This window comes from Protopterus annectens, chromosome 4.part1 (assembly GCF_019279795.1).
Source record: "Protopterus annectens isolate FY-2018-M chromosome 4.part1, PAN1.0, whole genome shotgun sequence".
NCBI classification, from domain to species: Eukaryota; Metazoa; Chordata; order Ceratodontiformes; family Protopteridae; genus Protopterus; species Protopterus annectens.
The window spans coordinates 812,028,648-812,053,286 of NC_056734.1; the positions used below are offsets into that span (position 1 = coordinate 812,028,648).

The 24,639-nt window shown below is 45.8% G+C and overlaps 1 protein-coding gene across 1 annotated transcript in view; it reads right to left on the minus strand.

Moving 5' to 3' along the window:
* Positions 1-24,639, minus strand: part of SAP130 (Sin3A associated protein 130) — a 547,137-nt gene that overhangs the window by 226,354 nt on the left and 296,144 nt on the right. Inside the window, exon 13 of the mRNA XM_044070859.1 lies at positions 23,559-23,945. Coding sequence (XP_043926794.1) covers positions 23,559-23,945 — 387 coding nt within the window. The remainder of the gene's footprint in view (positions 1-23,558; positions 23,946-24,639) is intronic.

Below are 24,639 nucleotides of genomic sequence, written 5' to 3' on the forward strand. Positions count from 1 at the left end.
TGGATATTTTAAATGTGAAATGGAACATCTTATCAATGAGTGCGGAATTTTGTTAGTAAAGGAAGACATTACTTTTTCTTAGTTGTAAGGTATTCAAACCCGCGGTGGTGGTGCTGCGGTAGTGTTGTCGCCTCACAGTAAGACGCTGTCCGGTTCAATTCTCAGCTAGAGCGTCTTCTGCGTGGGAACATGTGTGAATGGGCGTACCTTCATTGAAGGTTGTGCATCAGGGCTGGTAACTCCGCACGTAAAAATCAACTACCAATCATTAGCGGACCGGAGTTCTGCTGTGGCGACCCCTAACCGGGAAAAGCTGAAAGACACAACAACAACAAAGTAGGAGAGGCTGGGGAGAAGCAAGTTAAAGTTAATATTTTATGATCTTTGGCTGCAGGGGTGAGGAGTATACAATCACAAGCTTTCTTGTCATTCAATTTCTTCGGAATGACACTAGAAGAAACTGGTGTTTGCGAAAGCCCCATGGTAGCAGTGGGGTGCACTGCCACCAGAGAAACTGAGAACAAGGACTCCACACAGACAGCCAATACTTCGTCCCTATGTTTAAGGGGTTTTGCATGGAATTTTGCATAGTAATGACAATTGGAGATGCAATGTTGAGGTCCTAAGCATAACAGACAGAATGAGTGAAAATCTTTATGCAGGAGTTTCTTCCCACACTTCAAGCAATCCCTGACCTTTTCAAAATATTAAATTAGAGGAAAATCCCCAATGAGGTACTTACCTGGCTCGAAGGAGGAGATACAATGAAAAAACAAACCAACTGATGGACAGAGAACGTTTTGAACACAAGTGAAGGAGAATGGACTGTGTGGCAAGAAAGAAATGAATGCACCGACAGAAGCCATTCTTAAACTCTCAGGTCAGTCTTCGGATGTCTGTCGGATAGTGATGATGGAAAGACTTGGGAAATCAGGTTGGTCATGGGCTTCTACATGGCAGAAAGACCTAAGAATCAGTACCGCAGCACCAACAACAAAGAACATCTACGATAATAATTTGCCCATTTTTACAGATATCAATATCTAGAACAATGTCCTTGGTTTTAGTCATAAACAAGGATTTTTTTTAACAGATAGGCTTGAAGAAATAAGATAAAACAGTGAATGGCAAGGGGAAATCTTAGTTTCTTCTTCTATTGATAAACTCATTAGTTATTTCAGAAAGTGATGAAGCCTATAGGTGCAAACAATTAAGCCCAAGACGGTTGAACAGTGCATTCTGAGTGAAATTTACAAAGATTCTGTCATGCATCTGCAAAATCACTACCCAATTTTTCATTACTAACTGCTTTTACTTGGAGATGGATAGTCTGCATGTGTAAGCAATTAATCCTGAGAGGTCTGAACACATTTGAATGTAGTATACAAGGTACAATGTAATTAACACTTAAAGGTACATTGTTAAGCAGGTCAGTAAACAAAAAAATGAAATTGTAAACTCTGGGAAGTAAATAAATTATAAAGTAGCTGCCTCCCCGGAAGCATTCATACGTTAATGCATTTAATATAACAATATGCACTTTAGTTTCCTTAAAGATAACCAGTGCACTTTTTTCTGGGAACACAGGCTGTAACATGCACTTTAGCATGGTTAGCATTACATTTTTTGATTAGGTAATGCCAGTGGGTGGAGCCACTGATTTGGAGCAACTGCGCCTATTTGGAGGTGTAAATTTTTCTAAGTCGGAGGAAAATATATTTGTTTTGAGTGTTTTCATTGAAGCAGAAAGTCTTGAAAATGTGACATATATTCAAGCAACTATACAAAAGGTCAGCCTACTAAACACTGATGTCTGCAAGTAAGCTAAACTTAGGAAAAATATATTCAAAAGCACTGTCATGTTTAACAGGTGGGAGTAATAGCTTTCTGTCACAATGGCTACTCTGTCCATTTGATCATAGAATGTAAACGGCCTTACAACAGTAGAAAAAAAAACTAAGTATTGAATTGTATTAAAAAGTGTAGGGTGCAAACAGCAAAGCTGCAAGAGACACATCTGAAAGAAATGCACATAAGAATTTCACAAACAAAGGAATTCAGGATGGGTATTCAGCAGAATATCAGGGACAAAGGAAGAGGGGTAATAATGCTGACTGCTAGTGGGGCTGAAGTAGAAACAGAAGATGAAAAAAAGCAATAATGGTAGATTTGTGGTAGTAGGGGGCTACAAGCAAGGAGGAAGGATTATGCTGGAGTGTATTTACATTCCACCAAAAACTGCTATTATGAAGTGTAAGAACATTTTGGGTGAAGTAATCTGCTTCCAGCAGGGAATACTGTGCATAGCTGAGCAACGGGACTTGATTGCAATAGTGAAGATGCATCAGGGACTTAGAAGGGAAAATATAACAAAAGATGGTGGATTGCTGAAGAAATTTACAAAAATATTTGGTATGGAAGATATGAATTCAGTAGAAGGAACACAGACAGGATTTACTTATAACCCACCAATGTACAATGACTGGGACAAACTAGATAGAAATTATTTTTCACAGGAACATGTGCATTTAAATGAAAGCTTCAACACATATTCAATAACTATTTCATATTATGCACCAATAAAAACTAAGATAAAAATGCAAGGTGATGAAGTAAAAATGAGACACTGGCACTTTCCCACCTACCCATTAAAAAAGAGAGGAATTTAAAGAATGGATAGTGGAAATGATTTGAGAGTTGTTAGGGAAGATATAAATACGTTTAGAAGTTAGAGCTAGTGAGTGGGACAAAATGAAAATGGAGTTTAAAAATAGGATAGAAATAAGAGACAGATAAATTTAAGAAATAATAGACATTACTTACAGGGGTTGAGAAAGGTTAAAGTACTGCAGAACAAGGGGAATCTCGCAGAACAAGAAAAGGTGCAAATACAGAGTGCTGAGGAGAAAACAAGGGAGCACCTGGACAACATGCATGAGTTTAAAAAGACTGCTGTTATGCAACTACTTTTTGAGGATAACTCGCAGGTTAATGACTTCACAGGCATGCATTAGGCTAGCTGCGCTTGAGGACCATTTTAAGCCTAGCTATTTTTCCTTTATTGTGCAAATAATTAACCTATACTATTTGGTTAAAGAGTGGACTTACCAATCCCATGGTGTATAATAAGAAGTTATGTACTCACCATAACGTTCCATCGGAGTAGGTGACTTCATTTGTCTGCAACCTTTGGGTCTTGGATCCAACTTTGGATCCGAGCCGGCAACTTATTTTACAGCTTATGGATCCGAGCTCCTAGCTCCTCCCCTTACCCATAACCCCCTGCCAACCCTGACTGACCTCAGATCAATTTTGCCCTTATACCAAATTTCAGACCAAAGTGTCCCAAAAGGGACCAAGAAAGGACATACAAGAAATGACTTCTGAAGGCCAGGGGGAAGGAGGGGGGGATGGTTGCAGACAAATGAAGTCACCTACTCAGATGGAACGTTATGGTGAGTACATAACTTCTTAATCTGAAGTAGGGACTTCATTTGTCAGCAACCTTTGGGACAGAGTCCCCAGCTACCTGAATCTTGGGCGGCTATCATGGAAGGATGTTCCGGAGCACTGCGGAGCCAAAGGATGCTCTCCCTCTGGAAATAACGTCCAGCTTATAATGATTGATAAAGGTATGAGATGAGGCCCAAGTGGCTGCAGAGCAAATATCATCCAAAGATACTCTAGATCTAAAGGCAGCAGAAGTAGATATGGAGCGAGTAGAATGTGCCCGTACTCTCTGAGGTGCGGGCCTCCCCGAAGTTTCATAGGCCAGAAGAATACACTGTGAAATCCATCATGATAAGGTGACCTTAGAAATAGCTTTACTCAGATTGAATTTGGCAAAGGAAATGAACAACTGATCTGATTGTCTGTGACCAACAGTCCTATGAATGTAGAAGCGCAGTTGTCTGTGCACGTCTAAGGAATGCAGCTTGTATTCTCCTTTATTCTGGTACTTAGGGAAGAAAACTGGCAGGTTATGGACTGACTGATATTGGTTTCTGAGGCCACCTCAGGAAGAAAGGAGGGACTGGTCCTGAGGTACACTCTATCCTGATGAAAAATCAAGTAGGGAGATTTCGCACAAAGGGCCTGAAGATCGGAAACTCTTTTCGCTGAAGTGATGGTGACAAGGAACGCCATTTTCCAGGAAAGATATTTAAGTTTGGCCGAGGCAGCTGGTTCAAAGGGAGGAGCAGTCGAGGCTTGAAGAACTAATGATAGATCCCAAGGGGTACCGCTTCCTTGACAGGAGGCCTGAGCAGGAAGGTACCCTTGAGGAAGGTTTTACATAATTTAGCAGTCATCAAGGGACCTGACTCGTGTCCCACATGGTAATGAGAGATGGCTGCTAATTGAATCTTGACCGTAGAACAGCTAGCTCCCCGTTGAAAAAGTCAGGTGAAGAAATCCAAGACGGACAGCAACAAAGCCGTGAAGGGATCTATGTTATGGTGTTCCGCCCAGATGGAGAAACGCTTCCATTTACTGTGATAGACTTTTCTAGTGGAAGGCTTATGTGCTGCCACCAAGGTGGCTTTAACTGGTGAGGAGATGCCGGGAGTCCTGACTAAGAGTGGAACTGGAGCAGCCAAGCTGTCAGCTTCAGGTTGTCCAGATTCGGGGTCGGTAGGCCTGAGGGATGGGATATTAGATCCGGAATGAGATCCACAATCCAGGGAGGATTCACCAGATGAGACCACAGGTAAGGGAACTAAGTTTGACGAGGCCAGAATGGGGCAATGAGGATCATTCTGCTCCCCAACCGAGAGGCTTTCTGTATTAGTTTCCACATCAGGGGTAGAGGAGGATAGGCATAAAGTAGACCGGGAGGCCAAGCATGCACTAGAGCATCTCTCTGGGCTTCCCCGAGGGGGGGGGGTCACAGCGAAGAAGCTGGAGCATTTCGTGTTTGAGGGAATGGCAAAAAGATCGCAGCAGGGTTGCCCCCATTCGGCAAAAATCCGCTTCGCTACCTGGGAATTGAGAGACCACTCGTAAGGGGAAAGAATAGTGCGGCTGAGCTTGTCCGCCAGAATGTTGGACCATCCCGGAATGTGCGTTGCAATAAGGAAGCGGTTGGTGGAGATCGCCTATTTCCACACCCTCATGGCCTCTCGATACGAGGGTAGGACCTGGTTCCCTCCTGTTTGTTGATGTACCAGACAACTGACATGTCCGTCTGTATCACAATAGTTCCTACGGGGAGAAGGTTCTGAAGTGCTTGCAACACCAACAGCACCGTCCTCATCTCCAGAACGCTGATATGCAAGGAGGTCTCTGTGTCATTCCATGTGCCTTGGACCGTTCTGCCTGAGCAATGCCCCCCCACCCGAGGCAAGAGGCGTCCGTGGTCACCGTGGCGAGGGGAGGCGGTGTGCAGATGGGTCGTCCCGTATGAAGGTCCGGGGACTGGAGCCACCATAAGAGGGCCCTCCTGCAAGCCCCGCTGAGTGAGATAGGATGGCTGAGGGGGAGAAACTGAAAAGATCATTGGACTAGAAGGGTCCACCATAGCACCCTCATATTCAGACAAGCGTATGGAAGAAGAGTTTCTGCTGCTGCCATGGAGCCTAGAGCCCTCAGGACCAATTCTGCCGGTGGGGCTTTTAATTGGAGGATGGCCCGCACATGAAGTCTCAGGTTTTGAAGTCGCTCCGAAGTGAGGAACGCTCGCAGACTTCTTGTACCTATTTTGGCTCCTATGAAATCTATCACTTGTGTTGGAGCAAGGGAGGATTTGTCCAGGTTGATCGTAATGCCTAGATGGGGAGCTAGCCGGAGAAGGTGATTTCTGGCTGCGCAGAGTAGATGCCTTGTTGGGGCGGACAGGAGCCAGTCGTCCAGGTACGGGAAGACCTGCATTCCCTGTAGTCTCAGGTGGGCCGCTATCAGTGCTAACACTTTGGTAAACACCCTGGGGGCTGTGGTGAGACCAAAGGGAAGGACCCTGAACTGATAGTGACTGGCTCCCAGCCGGATGCTGAGAAACCTCCTAGATAGTCTGTCCATTAAAATGCGGTAGTACGCATCCTTGAGATCTACTGAGCACATCCAGTCGCTCTCCCGCAAGAGGGGGAGAATGGATTGAAGGGTGACCATCTGGAATTTTTCTTTGGTTACTGACAGGTTCAAGAGTGAAAGGTCGAGAATCGGTCTCAAGTCCCCTGTCTTTTTTGGCACCAGAAAGAACCTGGAATAAAACCCTAATCCGAGTTGATCTGGGGGGACGGGCTGGATGGCTCTTTTTTCTAGCAGCTGCTGGATTTCTGCAGCTACCGCCTCCCTCTGATCGGGTGGTACATCGGGGAGGTTTTTGAGTCTGGGGACATGGTGCTGTGGAATTTTGTAACCTCTGGATATGATACGAAGCACCCAGCTATCTGACGTAATGGACTCCCAAGCCGCCAGGTGCTTTGAGAAGTGCCCCCCGACTGCCTCCAGAGTGGAGCAGTCGGGCAACCCCTCAGGGCTGCTGCGTGGGCCGATCAGAGAAGGTTTCTCTGGACCCAAAATTTCTATGGGCCCCTCTGGCTCTAGGGTGGCATCCTCCCTGTCCTCCTCTGCCACGGAAGGACTGGTTGTCCAGAGCAGGATGGGAATGTTGCGATTTCCTGAACCACATCTTCTTCTGTCCCTTTTGGTTCTTGGAGAAGGACCTCTGGGGAGCAGAGAAGCGGACTCCGACGGCAGACGTCTTCCCGCCCTTTTCGCTTTCCCGTCCTTTTCGCTCTGGACAAGTGTCTCGCGAACGGTTTTGCCAAACAAGGCAGAACCATCAAAGGGGGCATTCGCAAAGGACGCCTTGAAGGGCTCCGTGAAGTCACAATGTCGGAGCCAGGCCTGACGTCTCATGACTAGACCCGCTCCGCTGGCTCTAGCGGCTCCCTCTGTGTCGTGGGACAAAAGCCGCATAGAGGTATTTGAAACAGATCTTAGAGTGGCCATACGAGTGGAGTACAACTGCTTGTCCTCCGCCGACATGGACTCTGGGGGGAAGCAGCGTATTCTTTGATAAGATCTTGCTGCATCCTGATGACATGTGCCATATAGTTCAGGGACCTTACTGAGAAGGTCGCTGAACTAAATACCCACTTCCCGAGGCGATCCATCGAGCGGGACTCCTTGCTCGGTGGATGGACTGAGGGGCTCTCCTGAGCTAATTCCCTCTTCATGGCTGCCACCATCAACATGGCATCTACGGGGGGACCCTTGCTCCAATGGGACCGGTCTGCAAAGGGACTCAAAATTCTATCCGGGCGTTTGGGGACTGGCTCCACAGTGTCCGGCTCCTTCCATGCCCTGGTGGTGATGAGGTCCACCCAGGGGGTCGGCCGGAGAGGATACCCAAGAGGTAGACGGGCCTGCTTCGAATGCCTCCAGGAACATGGACTCGTCGGAGGAAGCCTTGGGGGCAGGACCCCCCCCCCCCGATCCGGAGCATTTCCATGATGTCTCCAAAGGAGACATCCTCGGGGGTGACCTTGGGGAGCCTTCCCCTTCATCCAAGTCCTAAGGACTCGGGGGTGTCCATGTGTCTCCTCTTACACTTATGCTTGCGAGGCACTTCCTCGGGGGGACTGTCCGAGGAGGTCTCACCAGCAATATCCTGTTCCAGTGGAAAAACCTGGGACATCGAAGCAGGCTGTCCCTTTGGCCGGGTGATGGAAGCCTGGCCCAGCAGAAAGGGAGTTGCAGGGTGGAGCCGATGCAAGGACCGGGTGTCCGTTTGCTCTCAACAGAGCCCTCTCCATTACATCAAAGGCCGAGGGGGAGCCTCTCTCCCTGGAATCCAAAAGCCGGCTCCCACTCGGGTCCGATGAAGGGATCGAAACCGGCACAGAGGCCACCAGATCTGAAGGACCCGTGTGCTCCGACCTGGACGGAGCCGAAGGCACTCAATCCCTCGGATCCGAAGCTCAGCCCACGGCTCCGAGAGGTCAGATCAGACGAAGGACCTGACAGACTCGAGGGCAGGATCAGATCCGAAGTACCCAGTACTGTCGGTGCTGACCCACCCCCGGCTCCAACGCTGCCCGGCTCCGAGTGCTCCGAACCCAGGAAGCAGGTCAGAGAAGGAGCTATCGGGGGAAAAAAAGGTGTCGAGCTCCCCCCTGAAGGGGGGGTGGGAGGCAAGAGCACTCCCATATGCAGCTGGGCCTGGATGAACCTTCTCATCATCCGGTCCAAGTCTGCATCAGAAAGACTATAAGTAGATCTTGACGAGGCCACCGAGGCGGGCCGGGAATGCCGCCTCGATGACCTCGACGGAGATCGGGTCTCCTCCTCCTCGGGTCCTGGGGAAAAGCAAGGGGATCGGATCCAAGGAGGAGAGGACCTGGAAGCCGTGGAGGGAGAAGCCCGCTTAGCTGGGGTGGGGGGGGCCGAAGCGGAGGCCTCGGCCCGCCGCTTGTGGTGCTTCTCCCTCCTTTTCTCCCTCCTGGCCTCCCTTTCCTCCAGCGTCTTAGTGGGAGTTTGAGTCCCGGCCGGGGGAAGGGGGGCAGGAGTGGCTACCACCAAGGGCTGAGGAGGAGCCACGGGAGTACCGGAGGCCGAAGCTGGATCCGGGGGGCAAAAGTCCGGCCAGAACCAACTTTGACCTCCGCTCTTTCAGTGCCCTGGGGTTGAACGCTGCGCAGATGGTACACCCTGAGGACAGGTGTTCAACCCCAAGGCACCGAACACACCGAGTGTGGCCATCCGCCAGTGAAAGGTTATGGCCACTCTCGGTGCACTTAGAAAAAATGGGCTTTGGGGCCTCCGACATTTTTCAAAGAAAAAAATAACTACACAAACACACCAGGCCCCAAAAATACAAACACACACACACACTACGAACCAGCGAGGGGAGGAAATACACCTCAAAGATTTTCAGTCTTAAGTTTTCTCTCAAAACTTATCTGAAAGTCGCCAGGAGCTCTGCAATCCAGCTGTCTCTTCTAAGAGCGGCAAACTAGATCTAAGGTCAATCAGGGTTGGCAGGGGATTATGGGTAAGTGGAGGAGCTAGGAGCTTGGATCCATAAGCTGTAAAATAAGTTGCCGGCTCGGATCCGAAGTCAGATCCAAGACCCAAAGGTTGCAGACAAATGAAGTCACCTACTCCGATGGAACGTTATGGTGAGTACATAACTTCTTAAGTGGGATATAAGCTGATCCAAGAACAAGGTGATTTAGGATTACCTTATACGAAAGAATATTTAGTGCTACACAGTTCAGGCTCATATATTTTACACAAGCAGAAAGTTATAATTCAAAATGAAAAGGGATGATAATGATGAAGCAGGGGGAGGTGGGTTCAAGAAATAAAGAGACTAGCATTTTGGATACAGATCCTTAATGTGAATAACATACATACAGGAGTATTACATTCATAAAGTAACAGAAGTATTCTAAGAAATAAGCCAACATGAGAATGGAGAAAGGAGATTTTGACAAAAGGGATGACTGCAAGTACAGGTACAGAAAATAGACAAGGGAGGCTGTAATTTGCTGGAGAAAACTGGCAAGTGGAATGAAGTAGAGGGGCAAATAAGTAAAGAGAGAAAGGTCATACAGTTGGACAAGGCCAAGAACATGTTTGGATTGCACGCTTACCACAGACTGATATCAGAGTATAGACAAAGAGAAAGGGATACACGAGCCTTAAGTGAAAGACCTGCTCTGATGGAGTTTTTCCACTGAATCTACAACAGACGCTCTTGTTTAAAAAGGAATAATTAGTAGGGCATATAAAACTATTGCATAATTACTACAAGAATCAATTGCAGGAAGTTAGAAAAGATTGGTAAGGGAGACTGGAAAAGCTATTTACAACAGAAAAGTAGGAGAACATATGTATGGCTCCCAAGTATGCAACAAAGTCCAGAAAGTTTAGGATCGTTGTTTAGAAGTGTTTACATAGGTAATTTTATAGCCCAAACAGACTTCAAAGAAATTTTTCCTCAAGTAGGCCAGCAAATGCTGAAACGTGATGGGGAAGAAAGAGGTAACTGGGAATATATATAATGAGCTGTCAAGTTTTAAAACTCCCTACAGAATACTCTATCAAAATACCGGGTTAGCAAATGGTTTTAACTACAGAAATTACTTTTTTTTTATAACTGGGAGATAAGATTTGAATTGCATACACACAGTAAGGCTTTATTAAGTTTAATTATGTTGGCTGCCAAAAAGCAATTACCAGAAAATGGAAGTCAAAGTGTAAACCAACTGTATTTGAAGTACTGAATATTATAAAAGAGATAAAAGAAATGGAAGAGATAGCTTTAGAAAAGGGAAGGAGCAAATTACACAGGAAATAAATGGAAACTGTGGGATCAATATATGCAGAATAATGTTCAGCAGGAGGAGTGAGATTTAAGGAAAGGTGGGAATTCAACAATTTATGTAATGATATGATCACAGTTACAAAGAAAGAAAAGCTATGCGATACATAATGTAAGTAAATGGAATATTATGTTTTTTTTTTTTTTTTGTTAATATATGTTTGCCTATATCTTTAGTGATAATTTAATAAAGACATTTAAAAAAAATGTCACTATTGTTTGCAGTTCTTGATTCTCCCTGTAGCAAAGCTAGCCAGCAATTGATCAGACTTTCTGAAGGATTTAGTCCTGGCCAGATAGAATCTGAGCTGTCTGCACACATCTAGAGAGTGAATAATCCTTTCCCCCTTGTTCTGGGATTAGGAAAGAAGGTGGGGAAATTAATGGATTGGCTGAGAGTCACAGTGGACACCACCTTGTGCATGAAGGATGGGTTAGTTCTGAGGGATACCCTGTCTGCATGGAAGATGATGAAGGGTTCCACAGCCATGAGTGCTTGCAGCTCAGTGACTCTTCCGGCTAAGTGATGGCCAGAAAAAATGCTGTCTTCCAGGAAAGAAATGTTAGCTCTGCAGAAGAAGCTGGTTCGAAAGGAGGCAAGGTGAGCTTTTCCAAGACAATGTTAAGGTCCCAAGCTGGTGATGGTGCCCTTCTGGGGGCCTCAATTTGCTAGCCCCTCTGAGGAACTGTTTGATCAAGGGGTGTGAGAAAAGGGACTGCTCAGTGGGAAAATGCGCAGAAATAGCAGAGGCATGAATTTTTATAGTGGAAAAAGAGGGGCCACTGTGTCGTAGGTCAGCTAAGTAATCCAGGATGAGAGGGATGGAGGGCTGTGCCGTATTGGCTCCCTTGGCCTGGATCCAGGTGCAGAACCTTTTCCATTCATCTGCATAAGATTTTCTGGTGCTAGGACATCTGGCCTCACAGAACATCCAGAACCTGTTTACTGAGGATGGCAGATTGGTTTGGGGTTAGGAAATAAGCCAAGCTGCTAAATTTGAGTGTTTGGAATTGGGGATGCATGAATTCCCCTTCCCTCTGGGTCAGGAGGTTTGGAATACGAGGAAGATGCCATGGAGGCAGCGGGGACAGGTTGTACAGCAAGGGGTACCAGTGCTGTCAGGGCCAGTCTGAAGCTATACGAATGGTCCTTGGTTTTTCCTCCCTTATTTTGAGCAGTACCCTGGGGATGAGAGGTAGGGGAGGAAAGACACAGACCGATAGACTGACCCATGGGAAGGACAGGGCATCCACTTTCCAAGCCATACAGTGATGCTCCCTGGTGCAGAATTTGCTGAGCTGACTGTTGGTGTGGGAGGCAAAGAGGTCGACTTTAAGGGTTCTCCATTTCTGAGTTATTAGGCAGAAGGTACTTCTGTTGAGTTGCCACTTGTGTGGGTCCAGAATGTTTCTGCTTAATTGGTCTGCCAGACAGTTGAGAGAGCCTGGAAGGAATTGTGCTAACATGTTTAGTTGCATAGAAGAGGCTGTGAGCCAAAGGGTCATGGCCAGCCTGCATAGAGGGTAGGAGTGAGTCCCTCCCTGTTTGTTGATGTACCACATCACAGTGGTGTTGCCTGTTTTGATCAGGAGAACCCCTGGAGAGAGAAGGGGTTTGAAAGCTATCAAGGCGAGCTGCACAGCCATCATCTCGTTTTGACTGATGTGGACAGGGATTTGCTGTAGGCTTCATTGACCCTGTATGCACCTGCCATCCAGGTGTGCACCCCAAGCGTAGTCTAATGCATCTGTGATGAGGGTTTGGGTGGCGGGGGGTGGGGAGAAGGCCATTCCCTTGTTGTGGGAGCATGCTGTTGCCCACCAAAGAAATTCCTTTCTGAGGCAAGGAATTATAGGTAGAAGAGTTTCCAGGTCTTGAGAATGTTGACACCAAAGGCTCTTTAGGTACCACTGAAGTTTCCTCATATGCAGGCTGGCATATGGAAGGAGTAGTATGCAAGGTGCCATGAACCCTAGAGCTTGCAGGATCTTCCTTGCAGATGGCTGGGGCCTGGTGACTAGATGAGAGAAGTAGGCTGTCAGGAAAATTTGTTTCTCTCATGTAAGGTATACCATCTGAGATGCTGTGTCCTAACTTGCTCCCAGGAAGATTATCCTTTGGGTGGGCACCTGTTTGGATTTCTTTTCGTTGATTGTGTACACTAAGGAGGTTAGTAGGGTCTTTACAAAGGCTATGTGCTTGAGCAGCTTTTCCTGGCTGTCTGCCTGAATAAGGCAGTCGTCTTAGTATGGGTAAATTTGAATATTTCTTTGTCTGCATAAGGCACTGGCCAGAGCCAAACATTTTGTGAAAACTCTGGTAGCAGTAGATAAGCCAAAGGGAAGTGCAGAGAACTGAAAGTGTTGAGATCCTGCCCTGAAGCGGAGATAATTCCTGCATGATTCCCTGATGGGAATGTGGAGGTAGGCCTCTTTCAGATCTAGGGTGGCTAGCCAAGCGTCCTTGGAGAGCATGGGTAGCAGCTGCTGGATGGTGAGCATTTTGAATTTTGGGATCACCAGGAAGGTGTTTAGAATGGATAGATCGCTGATGGGGCGCCAGGTGCCCTCTTTTCTGAGCACCAGAAAAAGTCTGGAGTAGAAGCCTTGGCCAATCTGTTCTGCAGGAACGTGCTCTACTGCTCTCACAGAGAGCAGGGAAAGGATTTGCTTTTGAGCCTCTGCCCACTGATTTGGTGGTAGATCTGGGAACCCTTTTGGGGTTGGAAGGGTGTGGAAGGAAAATTTTTATCCCTGAGACACAATGTTCAGAACCCATTGATCCTTGGTAATGGTGGCCCAGGTACTTTTGTGAAAGGAGAGTTTTCATCCTAGGGGTAAGTGAAGGTGGATAGAGGGGGGGTGGAGGAGGTGAGTCATTGTGGAGTTCTTACCATAAGGGGGTTGCTTAGAACTCACTGGTTTTGAAGTGGAGGTAGTGCACTGCTTTGATCTCTGCATTCCCTGGGACTGCTGCCTGGGGGGGGGTCTGTTTCCATGGGGCCTAGGCTGGGCCGATTTACTTGGAGCAGGAAAGGACCAGTGCTTAGAGGGACAATACCTGCTGAATCTAGGGGGCTGGACCTGTAAGAAATCCTTAACTGTTTGCACAGATTTTGCTTTTTCTTCCATCTTTTTTAAGACCTCTTCTGCCTTAGTGCCAAATAAGTTATCTTTGTGCAAGGGGGCATTCAACAATTTAGATTTGACATGGTCTGGCAGGGGTTGTTCCTTAAGCCATGCATGTCTACTAATGACAGATCCAGTGACTGCTGCCCTGCAAGAAGCTTCTAGGGCGTCAAAACCACAGTGCAAAGTGTGTTGTAAATCTTTAGATTCTGCCCAAGCAGGAAAGGAAGACATTTTTTGTTTAAGGAGTTCCAAGGTATGTTGCTGAAATGTCAGCATATGGAAATGAAAAATTTACTGCCCTAATAGCAGGAGTAGCAGAGGTGTATACTTTTTTACCTCATCTGTCCAATGCTCGGGCATTCCTGTCTGACAGGATGGGATTCTTAGCAGAGGTTGCTTTAATCCCTTTTGGCCCATGAGAAATGACCTCAAGCTCAGCCGTTGGATATTTGTGCGAGTCAGGGTTTCTATAGTACCTGTCTGGTTTTCTGGGAGCAGGAGGTAGGATGTCAGGAGTCAAGTTGGATTCAAGGAAAACATCATCCACATCCAGGACTGGGGGGATGGCCAAGGGTCTGTGTTGCGGAAGCTCTAGGAATTACCCGAGTCTCTTTTTAGACTGAGGTTAGTCCTGACTCTCCCATTGGAAATACTCCCTTAAAGTATGCAGGATTTCCCCAAAGGAAAAATCCTCTGGGGGAGAGGCTGAAGGAATGGAGTCCTCTGCATCAGAATCGTCATAAGTGGAGAGGGGTTGTATGTCTTCATAGTGAGATGCATCAGATTCATCTGACTTTTTCAGACAAAACTACAGGGGACAGATCTCTTTTCCTTTTTGTTGGGGTAGCTTGGCTTTCCCTGATCAGCATGATAAGGTCTTCCGCTATTTTAAGCATTTGAGACTGAGGCAAGATAGCAGGTGCCTGAGAGTGGGTTGTCGGTTTCTTGGGTGTGGTTTGAACCCACGGCCTAAGACACTTGGTCGTTTTTGAAAGAACGGTAGTCGCGAAAGAAGATGCCGGTTTGTGTCAAGATTCGGTAGTGCGAAGGACTTCCTCGCAAGCTGGTGCCTGCTCAGCGGCTCCGGATCCATCCAAAGTAGAGACGACAGCAGGATCCTTAGTCAAAGAAGGGTTTTGCGGCATACTCCGATAGGGTCTCGGTAGCGGCCTATGAATCAACTGAAGCGAGCATCAAGGGCTGCAAAAGCACCTCACTGAGTACCGGAGGACTGACGACTAGCTTAACGGAAACGTCACTGGTAGGTTTGGACCTGTGCGGTCTGTCTCTGTCTTTATCTTTAGGTTTTTTTTGGAAGATCTGCTGTCGGATGGCTTACCGAAGCCATATAGGTATTCGAGGAATGTAAACGAAAATATCTGGCTACAATAAGGGCCCGACAATGGACAGTTCTGGCGTTGAACAAAGCACAGAAGTGCCAATGGGGGACGTCATGGTCTGGGCCTAAACAAGTGAACGCAGTAAGAGTGGTAAAAGTCTCGGTGTGGTATTTGCTTTCCAGAGGCGAGACAATTATTAACTTTTTCTGACATTGGTTAGTGCAAGAAAAAAAGGATCACCAATGGGGTACTTAGCTTTAGAAGACTTCAATTTGGAGATGAAACTCAGCTAGCAGCCAACCGGCACTCATACGAACTGCTTCTGCTTCAGGCTCCATGGCAAGAAAGACTGATGTAATTGCATCGGCTGCCTTACTTTATACTGCTGACAACCTGACGTCAGTCCTCAAGCGACAGCAAACGATGCAGAAATACTAAGTCTCTGGTATTCTGGCTGGCCAAGGGCTACCCTGGCAGGGATAACCCAAATGCGATGACTGCAACAGTGAAACACGAAAAACATCTAATGAATCACAGAATATACAAAGCAGCTGGACTTTGTGGCTGGCCATTACACCTTGACAGTGCCAGTACCCAACACTTAGACCTTACCTCATTTTTCAAGAAGCAATAGACCAAGCATGGCTGGGTGGATTTGTGAATACATATCCAATCATCTAAATGACTTTTTAAAAGAGTGTTTCAGATTGCTTAATCTGGAGTGGAAGTTTGTTTCAGAGAACAGGTACTAACTTAATGATCCGTCTCTGCATCATGGTTTACTTGCTAAAGCAGGTTCAAATCTCGGGTCCCAGTGCTAGCAGGACTGCTTGATTTGTGGAGATATGAGGTCTTGGACTGCCTAGTGACCTGAAAAGAAAGGCACAGATCACACCTAAGCACACGGAACACAAGGACAGTGCCTCCAGCCTCTCCTGGTAATTCAAGTTTTTTAGACCCATGATTTTTGTTAGGAACATCTAAGATATAAAGTGGCCAAAGTTCCTTATGGTACAGTCCAACTCCTAGATTACTGTTGTCCCAGAGAAATCATTGCCAGTGCAGTGTTTAGGCCTGTTCTATTGAGAAAGTCCCTTTTGCACACAGATCACCAAGAAACAGGAAATACTTTTATTGCCTCAAAACAAGTCATCTCAAACAAAGACTTAAAGTAGCAGACTGTATTTTGTATGTGTGCCTGTGTGCGTGTCTGCATGTGTATACATGTGGAAGGAAGACTGGGATTCAAAACACTTTCAATATAAAACACTGCCTTTTAATGTGATGAGGACTCAACTTGCTGAATTCAACTCTGTGGAATCTCAGTACAATTGAAAAAAAATATTAAGAGTTTTTAGAGGAGTGTTTACACCCCTAAGTGGGTGCAAAGCCCCTCCCACTCCTCCACCATAAACTTATGTATACCACTTCTGCAGTCATATAAATACTTAAGGAAGACGTTCCAAAAACCAAAGGAATCCCTGCCAATGCACACACACACACACACACACACACACACACACAGACAGACACACACACACAGACAGACACACACACACAGACAGACACACACACACAGACAGACACACACACACAGACAGACACACAGACACAGACAGACACACAGACACACACACAGACACAGACACACACTAACTGCAGTGGAAGTGATTTCTCAGAGAAAACAGCGATCGGGAATTTAAGTGCATCATAATAACATTTTGAATACTTTATCCCTGATGTCGGCAGATACATCCAGCCCAATGGCATAGATGGATGAATCCCAGGCTGACTCAGGTGGCCCATGTATGATAATTGATATGCATGCCTAAGGGATAAGGCAGGAGAGGATAAGCTTGGGTGGCCAGGACCAGCTCGCTCATTCTGGAGAAAAGGAAGTGTACAGTTCCGATGCACCGGCATATCTACTGATGAACTAATAGATGATCCTCTGCAAAAGGGCAGGAATGCTTGTGCTGCTTGCAAAACATACACTGCTGAATCAGGGCAAATATAAGTGGGGAAGACCACACAACTCCTCCCAGCTACAGTAGCCACTGAAAGTCAAAAGGCTGCCCAAGAAGAGGGTTTAGGTGGGGAAAACTCCTTTAGGATCCAGTATCTGCCACCTCCCTAGGGCTCCTCCATTACCTCCTGCAGGAACAGATGGGCTAAGATGACTTGGTCTGGGAATAAATTGGCTGGAGAGTTGTAGCACCAAACCTGAGAAGGCCTGGCTATTGCACATAAGGAGAATGAGTGGGTCAGTTGGGCACAGATAGAGCAACCATTAGGACAAGTCCAGCAGACCCCCCCCCCCCCAAAAAAGAAAATTTCTATACAAATACTATACTACTACGCGGAGACTGGAATCTACAAAATAAGAAAAACACTGAGCTTCACTGTCCTACATGTTTGCAAGAAACATCAGTAATGCTCCACAACTGAATTTCCAAATCATATTCCAGACATGGCTAAAATTGATTAAAGGTCTGTTCTGGGAAAAATACAGTTGTGTATACTTACCATAAATGTAGCTGTTCGAGTGTATTCACTGTTGCAGTCATCACATTTGGGTTATCTGCTTGCAGTAGCCCTCAGTTGGCCTGATTATTAAAATCTTGGGTCCTGCGTCGGTTGCTGTTTCATCTTCGATGACGTCAGGTATTCAGGGGTATAAAGCATGCAGCCGACGCCATTACATCAGTTTTTCTTGCCCCAGATATCAGGTGCCCTCCTAGTGGGAAGCAATTAAATATATATACACAAGGGAATATCTTCAACAAAAAGCAAATACACCAAAAAGATTTTAAGCATAGTAAAGGAGAGTAGAAGTATAGCCAAGAGAAGTCAGGGGGCTGGAGGGAGGGTAACCAGGACTGCAACAGTGAATACACTCGAACATCTACATTTATGGTAAGTGTACACAACTGTACTATGTTCTTCGTGTTTCAATGTTGCAGTCATCACATTTGGGTAGATTCCCAAAGCTAAGGATGGGAGGAGGAATTTAGATAGCATTAGGAACAGCTATTAGGCCCTGCAAGACTGCAGTGGCAAAGCCAGCTCTGGACTTAAAGAAAATTGGCAAATGGTAATGCTTAGTGAAAGTATGTACAGAACTCAAGGTAGCAGCTTCTAGGATGTCCCTGGTAGGGACACCTCTGAGAAAGGCTGTAGAGGTAGATGTAGCCCCGGTTGAATGGGGTCTAATCCCCTGTGGGATAGGTTTTCCATGGTGCTTACAGCAGAAATGAATGCAATGGCCTATCCATTTAGAAATGGTTTGTTTTGAAATAGCTTTCCCCTCTGCCCCTGCAGCAAATGCCACCAACAGCTGTTCAGATTTCCTTTGAGGTTTAGTCCTGTCCAAGTAAAATCTAAGTTGTCTGTGCACATCTAAGGAGTGCAGTATCCATTCCCCCTTGTTCTGTGGATTAGAAAAGAAGGTTGGCAAACAAATGGACTGATTAAGAGCCACACTTGATACCACCTTGGGCATGAAGGAGGGATTGGTCCTGAGGGACACCCTGTCCGCATGAAAGATGATGAAATGCTCCACTGCCATAAGGGCCTGTAATTCAGATACCCTTCTTGCTGAAGTGATTGCTAAAAGGAAGGCTGTTTTCCAAGAAAGGAATTTTAAATCTGCACATGCAGTGGGCTCTAAAGGAGGGAGAGTGAGTTTTTCCAATGCAAAGTTAAGGTCCCAGGCTGGAGAAGGGACTCTCCTGGGTGGTCTTAAGCTTTTGGCCCTCTGAGGAAGTGCTTGAGCAGTGCATGAGAGAAGAGGGGTGGTTCTGTGTTATAATGAGCTGAAATGGCTGAGGCGTGTATTTTGATGGAGGAAAAAGACAGGCCCTTGTGAAGCATCTCAGTTAAGTAATGAAGAATCTGAGGTAAACTGGGCGCTGCTGTGCCCATCTCTTGAGTTTGGATCCAGGCACAGAATCTTTTCCATTTTTCAGCATAAGATTTTCTAGTACTAGGCCTCCTTGCCTCCAAAATGACATCTAACACTTGGTAACAGAGAGATTAGGTAATTGGTCAGGCTGCCAGGTTTAGGGTTTGAAGCTGAGGGTGCAGAATCTGGTTCTCAACAGGGTAGGGGTCTGAGGCAAGTAACATGGATCCAGCAGTGACACACTGCGCAAGAGGGGGTACCAGTGCTGGCGTGGCCAGTCTGGTGCAATCAATACCATCCCTGATTTGTCCCATTTGATCTTTAGTAGTACTTTGGAGAGGAGAGGCAGAGGAGGAAAGGCATAAACTGATGGATTTTTCCAGCTGAAGGACAGAGCATCCACTTTCCAAGCTTGTTTGTGGGGAGTCCTTGTGCAGAATTTGTCCAATTGGTAGTTCTGGGGGAAGGCAAACACGTCTATATTTGTGTGCCCCCATTTGTTTATCAACATGCTGAAAGTCTTTGGTTCCAGTTTCCACTCGTGTAGGTCCATGAGATTTCTGCTTAGCTCGTCTGCCAGTGCATTTAGTTTTCCTGGCAGGAATTGAGCCAGTAGATGTACTTGGTAGCTCAAGGCTGTGTTCCACAGAGCCATGGCTAGTCTGCAGAGGGGATAAGCATGGGTACCCCCCTGCTCGTTTATGTACCACATAACAGTGGTGTTGTCCGTCTTTACCATTAATTGTCCTGGAAGAATGTGGTCCTTAAAGGCTGTCAGAGCATTCTGTACAGCTAACATTTCATTTTGATTGATATGCAGATGCATTTGACTTGGGTTCCATTTGCCCTGAATGCACTTCCCTGCCAGGTGAGCCCGCCATGCACAGTCTGATGTGTCTGTTGTTAGGGTTTGGGAAGCAGGGGGTAGAGCGAATGGTAGTCCCTTGTTGTGGTGGCAGGCCTCTGCCCACCAAAGGAACTCTAACCATAGGCAAGGTATGATGGGAATCATTGCTTCTAGATCCTGAGAATGTTGGCACCATAGGCTTTTTAGATACCATTGTAGTTTCCTCATATGCAGTCTTGCATATGGAATTAGTAGAATGCAGGAGGCCATGAACCCCAAGGCTTGCATTATTTGCCTTGCAGATAGCAGGGTATTTGTGGCCATTAGTTTGAAGCAAGTTGTCAAGTGAATTTGTTTTTCTGGCGTGAGGAAAGCCATCTGGGAAGTTGTGTTCAAGCTTGCTCCCAGGAATATAATTTGATGACAGGGGACCAAATGTGATTTTGTTTTGTTTATGGTGTATCCCAGACAAGTTAGCACCTTTTGTACAAATAAAAACGTAAAGGCAACTGAAACACGAAGGACTAAACGTGACTATACGTGAAGCACTCAAATTTATTCAAAATGCTTTTCGTCCAGCTTTGTAGCCAAACTTCCTTTCGTACAAATGCCAGATGATTAAAAAGGATGTCCTGGCTTTCTGCCTGAATTAGACAATCGGCCAGGTATGGGTATATTTGGATATATCTTTGCCTGCAAAATGCAATGACTGAAGCTAGGCACTTTGTGAATACCCTGGGCACAGCAGATAAGCCAAAGAGCAGTGCAGAAAACTGACAGTGCATCTTGCCTGCTTTGAAGCGTAGGTATCTTCTACAAGATTCTTTGATTGGAATGTGCTGGTAGGCTTCCTTTAAATTGAGTGCTACCAACCAGGCATCTTTGTCTAGCATAAGAAGCAACTGGTGAAGAGTTAGCATCTTGAATTTTGGAATCACCAAAAAGGTGTTTAAGACAAACAGGTCCAGGATAGGATGCCATGAGTTGTCTTTTCTGGGTACCAGGAAAAGTCTTGAGTAGAAACCTTGTCCCTTTTTCCTCTTCTGGTACAGTTTGAATAGCCTTTATGCTTAAGAGAGAGAGTACTTGCTTTTGAGCCTCTGCCTACTGATTTGGGGGTAGATCCTCTGCCTACTGATTTGGGGGTAGATCTGGCCAACTATTTGGGGTTGGTAACATCTTCTTTCGGCTTTTCCCGGTTAGGGATCGCCACAGCGGAACTCCGGTCCGCTAATGATTGGCAGTAGATTTTTACGTACTGGCTTGCAGGGCATAACGCACAACCTTCAACGAAGGAACGCCCATTCACACATGTTGCCACACAGAAGACGCTCTGAGAATCGAACGGGCAACATCTAACTGTGAGGCGACAATGCTACCGCAGCACCACCACCGCAGTATGGAAGTGAAATCTGTATCCTTGGGAAACTATATTTAAAACCCATTTGTCCTGGGTAATGAGCTCCCAGTTCTTTGCCTGCAGAGAAATCTTTCCCCCTAAAGGAGCAGTCAGTTGAGAAGTGCTTGGAAGTTTTAAAGTTAAGTCATTGAGACAGTTTAACATAAGGGGGAGTCTTACTACTTCCTGATTTGGAAGTGGGAACCCCCCACTGCTTAGACCTGTGCGCACCCTGAGAATGAAGCCTGGGTGTTCTGCTGGATCTGGGTTTGGACTAAGACCTGGAAGAGGCAGGAAAGGACCAATTCTTGGAGGGCCAATGCCTACTAAATCTTGAAGGCTGTACTTGTAGTAAATCTTTAACAGTTTGCATAGATTTAGCTTTTTCCTCCATCTTTTTAAGAACTTCTTCTACCTTGCTGCCAAACAGGCGGTCCAGATTTAAGGGAGCATCCAGTAATTTAGCTTTAACATGATCTGGCAAGGATTGCTCCTTAAGCCAAGCATGCCTTCTAAGTACAGACCCAGTGACAGCAGCCCTGCAAGATGCTTCTAGTCAACCAAAACCACATTGCAAGGTATGTTTTCCAACCTGTTCAGCAGAATGCATTAAATCCTGTAAATCCTTATTTTCAGCACAATCAGGAATCAACATCATTTTCTGTTTAAGCAATCCAATAATACGCTGCTGATACTTTAACATATGAAACTGGCAGTTAAAGGCCCTAATGGCCAAGGTTGCAGAAGTGTACACCTTCTTACCCCATCTATTCAGCGCCCTGGAGTCTCTATCAGAGGGGGTACGATTTTTGGCAGTACTAGCCTTAATGCCCTTGGGTCCCTGTGAAATGGTCTCAGGATCCACAGTAGGATTTTTAAAAAGAAAATTGTGAGAGTCAGGATCCCTGTAATATCGATCAGGTTTTCTGGGAGCAGGAGGTAAAGAGTCAGGGGCCAAGGTAGATTCCGAAAAGGCATCATCAACAATGTCTAGTACAGGAGGGAATAGCTAAAGGCCTGTGCTGGGGCAGGAGTAAGAAATCCCTAAGCCTCTTTTTAGAATCAGAATAATCCTGGCTTTCCCAAAGAAAATGCTCCCTAAGAGTATGCAAGGTTTCACCAAAAGAGAAATCCTCTGGGGGGGGGGGGGAAGCAGAGGGAATAGAGTCCTCTGCATCAGAATCCTCATAGGTAGATAAGGGTAAGTCCTGGTCATCAGAGGAAACAGAAATTTCAGAATCCTGTTCAGAATTATCATAAGCAAATTCAGTCCTAGGTCTGTTAGAGGGGGAAGGTTGGCTTCCCCTGATTAAAGTAATAAGATCTTCAGCCATTCTTATCATTTGTTTTTTAGGCATAGAGGCCTGACCATGCGGTCTGGGTGTCGGTTTTCTAGGCATGGTTTGAGCTTTAGGCCTTGAAGAAGAAGATGGCATCAGTTTAATATGCAAATCAGTAGGCCTGAATACACCCTCAGAAGCCGGTGCCTGCATAGCGGCTCCGGATCCATCCAAGGTAGAGACATTCCACAGTTGAAGTATCTCGCGGTATACCGGACTCCGAATGGGTCTCAGTAGAGGCCTGCGAATCTGAAGTAGGGGGTAACGGGCTGGGAAAGCACCTCACTGAGTACCGGCAAACTGGCAACTGGCTTAGGAGAACCGCCGTCAGCAGCTTTGGACCTAGGCGGCCTGTCTCTGTCTTTACCTTTGTGTTTTTTCGGAATGTCAGTAGTCGGATGGCTTACTGAAGATATATCTGGATAATTGAACAGAGTACCAAAATATTTAGAAGCATAAACATACCGGCGATGAATAGTTTGTTGCTTAAATAAGACAGAAAACCGACATAGACGTACGTTGTGGTCAGGGCCTAGGCAAGGAATACAGTACGAATGGAAATCTTTATGAGGTATTTGCTTTCCACAAGAAATACAATTACTGACTTTTACTGACTTCGGATTAGAGCAAGAAAAAGTTTCCCCAACGGGGTACTTATCTTTAGTTGAAGACTTCATTTCTGAAACTCGAAAACAAAAATTTCAGGAGTCGGCCGACCGGCACTTGTGAACTGCTTCTGCTTCGGGCACCGCACGGCATGAAAGACTGATGTAATGGCGTTGGCTGCATGCTTTATACCCCCGACTACCTGACGTCATGGAAGATGAGACAGCAACTGATGCAGGACTCAAGACATTGATAATCAGGCTGACTGGGGCTACTGCAAGCAGATAACCCAAATGTGATGACTGCAACAGTGAAACACGAAGAACGTCTGCAAAGTTGGTCCACAACTCCTGCACACCTCTTACCTGCACTACAAAGGCAGGTTTGGAGCACATATAGTTCAACACTGTAAAAGAATTAAACCTGCTGTATGGTTAAAAATTTCTAATCAGTTAAAAAAATTAATTTTATGACTAGTTTAGTTATTCCAGTTCTAGAACTTTGTCTAAATTATTACATTTTGTTAGAAAAGACTTGGGTAAAAATATACTGCAGATACTATTCACTAATTCCTCTTTTTTTTTGACTGGACAGCACAAGTTGTATCTTATTACTATAACGTGACAGGAGTAACATTTTATCTGTAAAATATGACGTTACCTGAGGTCTTGGGATCCACCTGTGGTTGCTGCGAATTCACTGGACTTGGCTGGATATTCTGTGTGCTAATGGATGTGGCAGTGTGGAGACTGGAAGTTCCTACTTGAGCAGCCTGCATACCCTGAGCACTAAGCGTTGCCATCTGCATTCCTTGAGCACTAAGTGTTGCTGTCTGCATGGTCTGTGTTCCAAGTGCTGCTGGTTGCATGGCCTGTGCACCGATTGGTGCTGGCTGAATACTCTGGGTGCCAACAGATGCTGGCTGAATACCCTGGATGTGACGAGCATGTGAAGCATCTACAGTCATCAGCTGCATGGGATTGAGATGAACTGTTGAGGCGACACCCACACTGGTTTGTGCAGTGATAGGTGAACTTACTGCTTGGGCTAAAAATAATAAACAAAAATGTTAGGAACTTTGCAACATATGTCAATTACATCTGAACAAGGTCTTAGCAGATCAATCTAGTCTTGTAAATAAATACAACCAAAAATAATCCGCAGTAAAACCTTTGCTTTACTTCATCTAGCCACATGCATAGGCCAGCACAAGTACAACTTTATGCCACGGTTCATAAACGTAAAATATTTGTGACACATACAGCCTTATACCCTCATAACAAAATGAGTGAAAGAATATTCAGTCATTCATTTATTTTCCAATTACCCACTTAATCCAATGCAGTGTCAGAGGCCAGAGCTTACTCCAGCATTCAACAGGTACAAGGCTGAGCAGCTCATATAAAACAGGGCCCCAATCCACTGAGGGTCCATATACAAAAACACCTGTATGGCAAACATCTACATACAACTTACAGGATCACTAATTCATCTACGGCACATCTTTCAGAGATGGGAGTATATTGCAGGACCCTGTGAAAACTCAAAAAAGCAGATTGAGTAGATACAGACATTGCAGAGAAGGTACTTCAGCTAAGCAATGAACTGCAGAACCAAGCACTGTAAAACAGTGTCTACAACTGCTGTGCTGCTTTGGCATGAACTTATAACTATAGTATTTCATTACAATATATTTCTGGGTGTTCAGCACCCATGTGCTTTGAAGATAACACAGTCATGT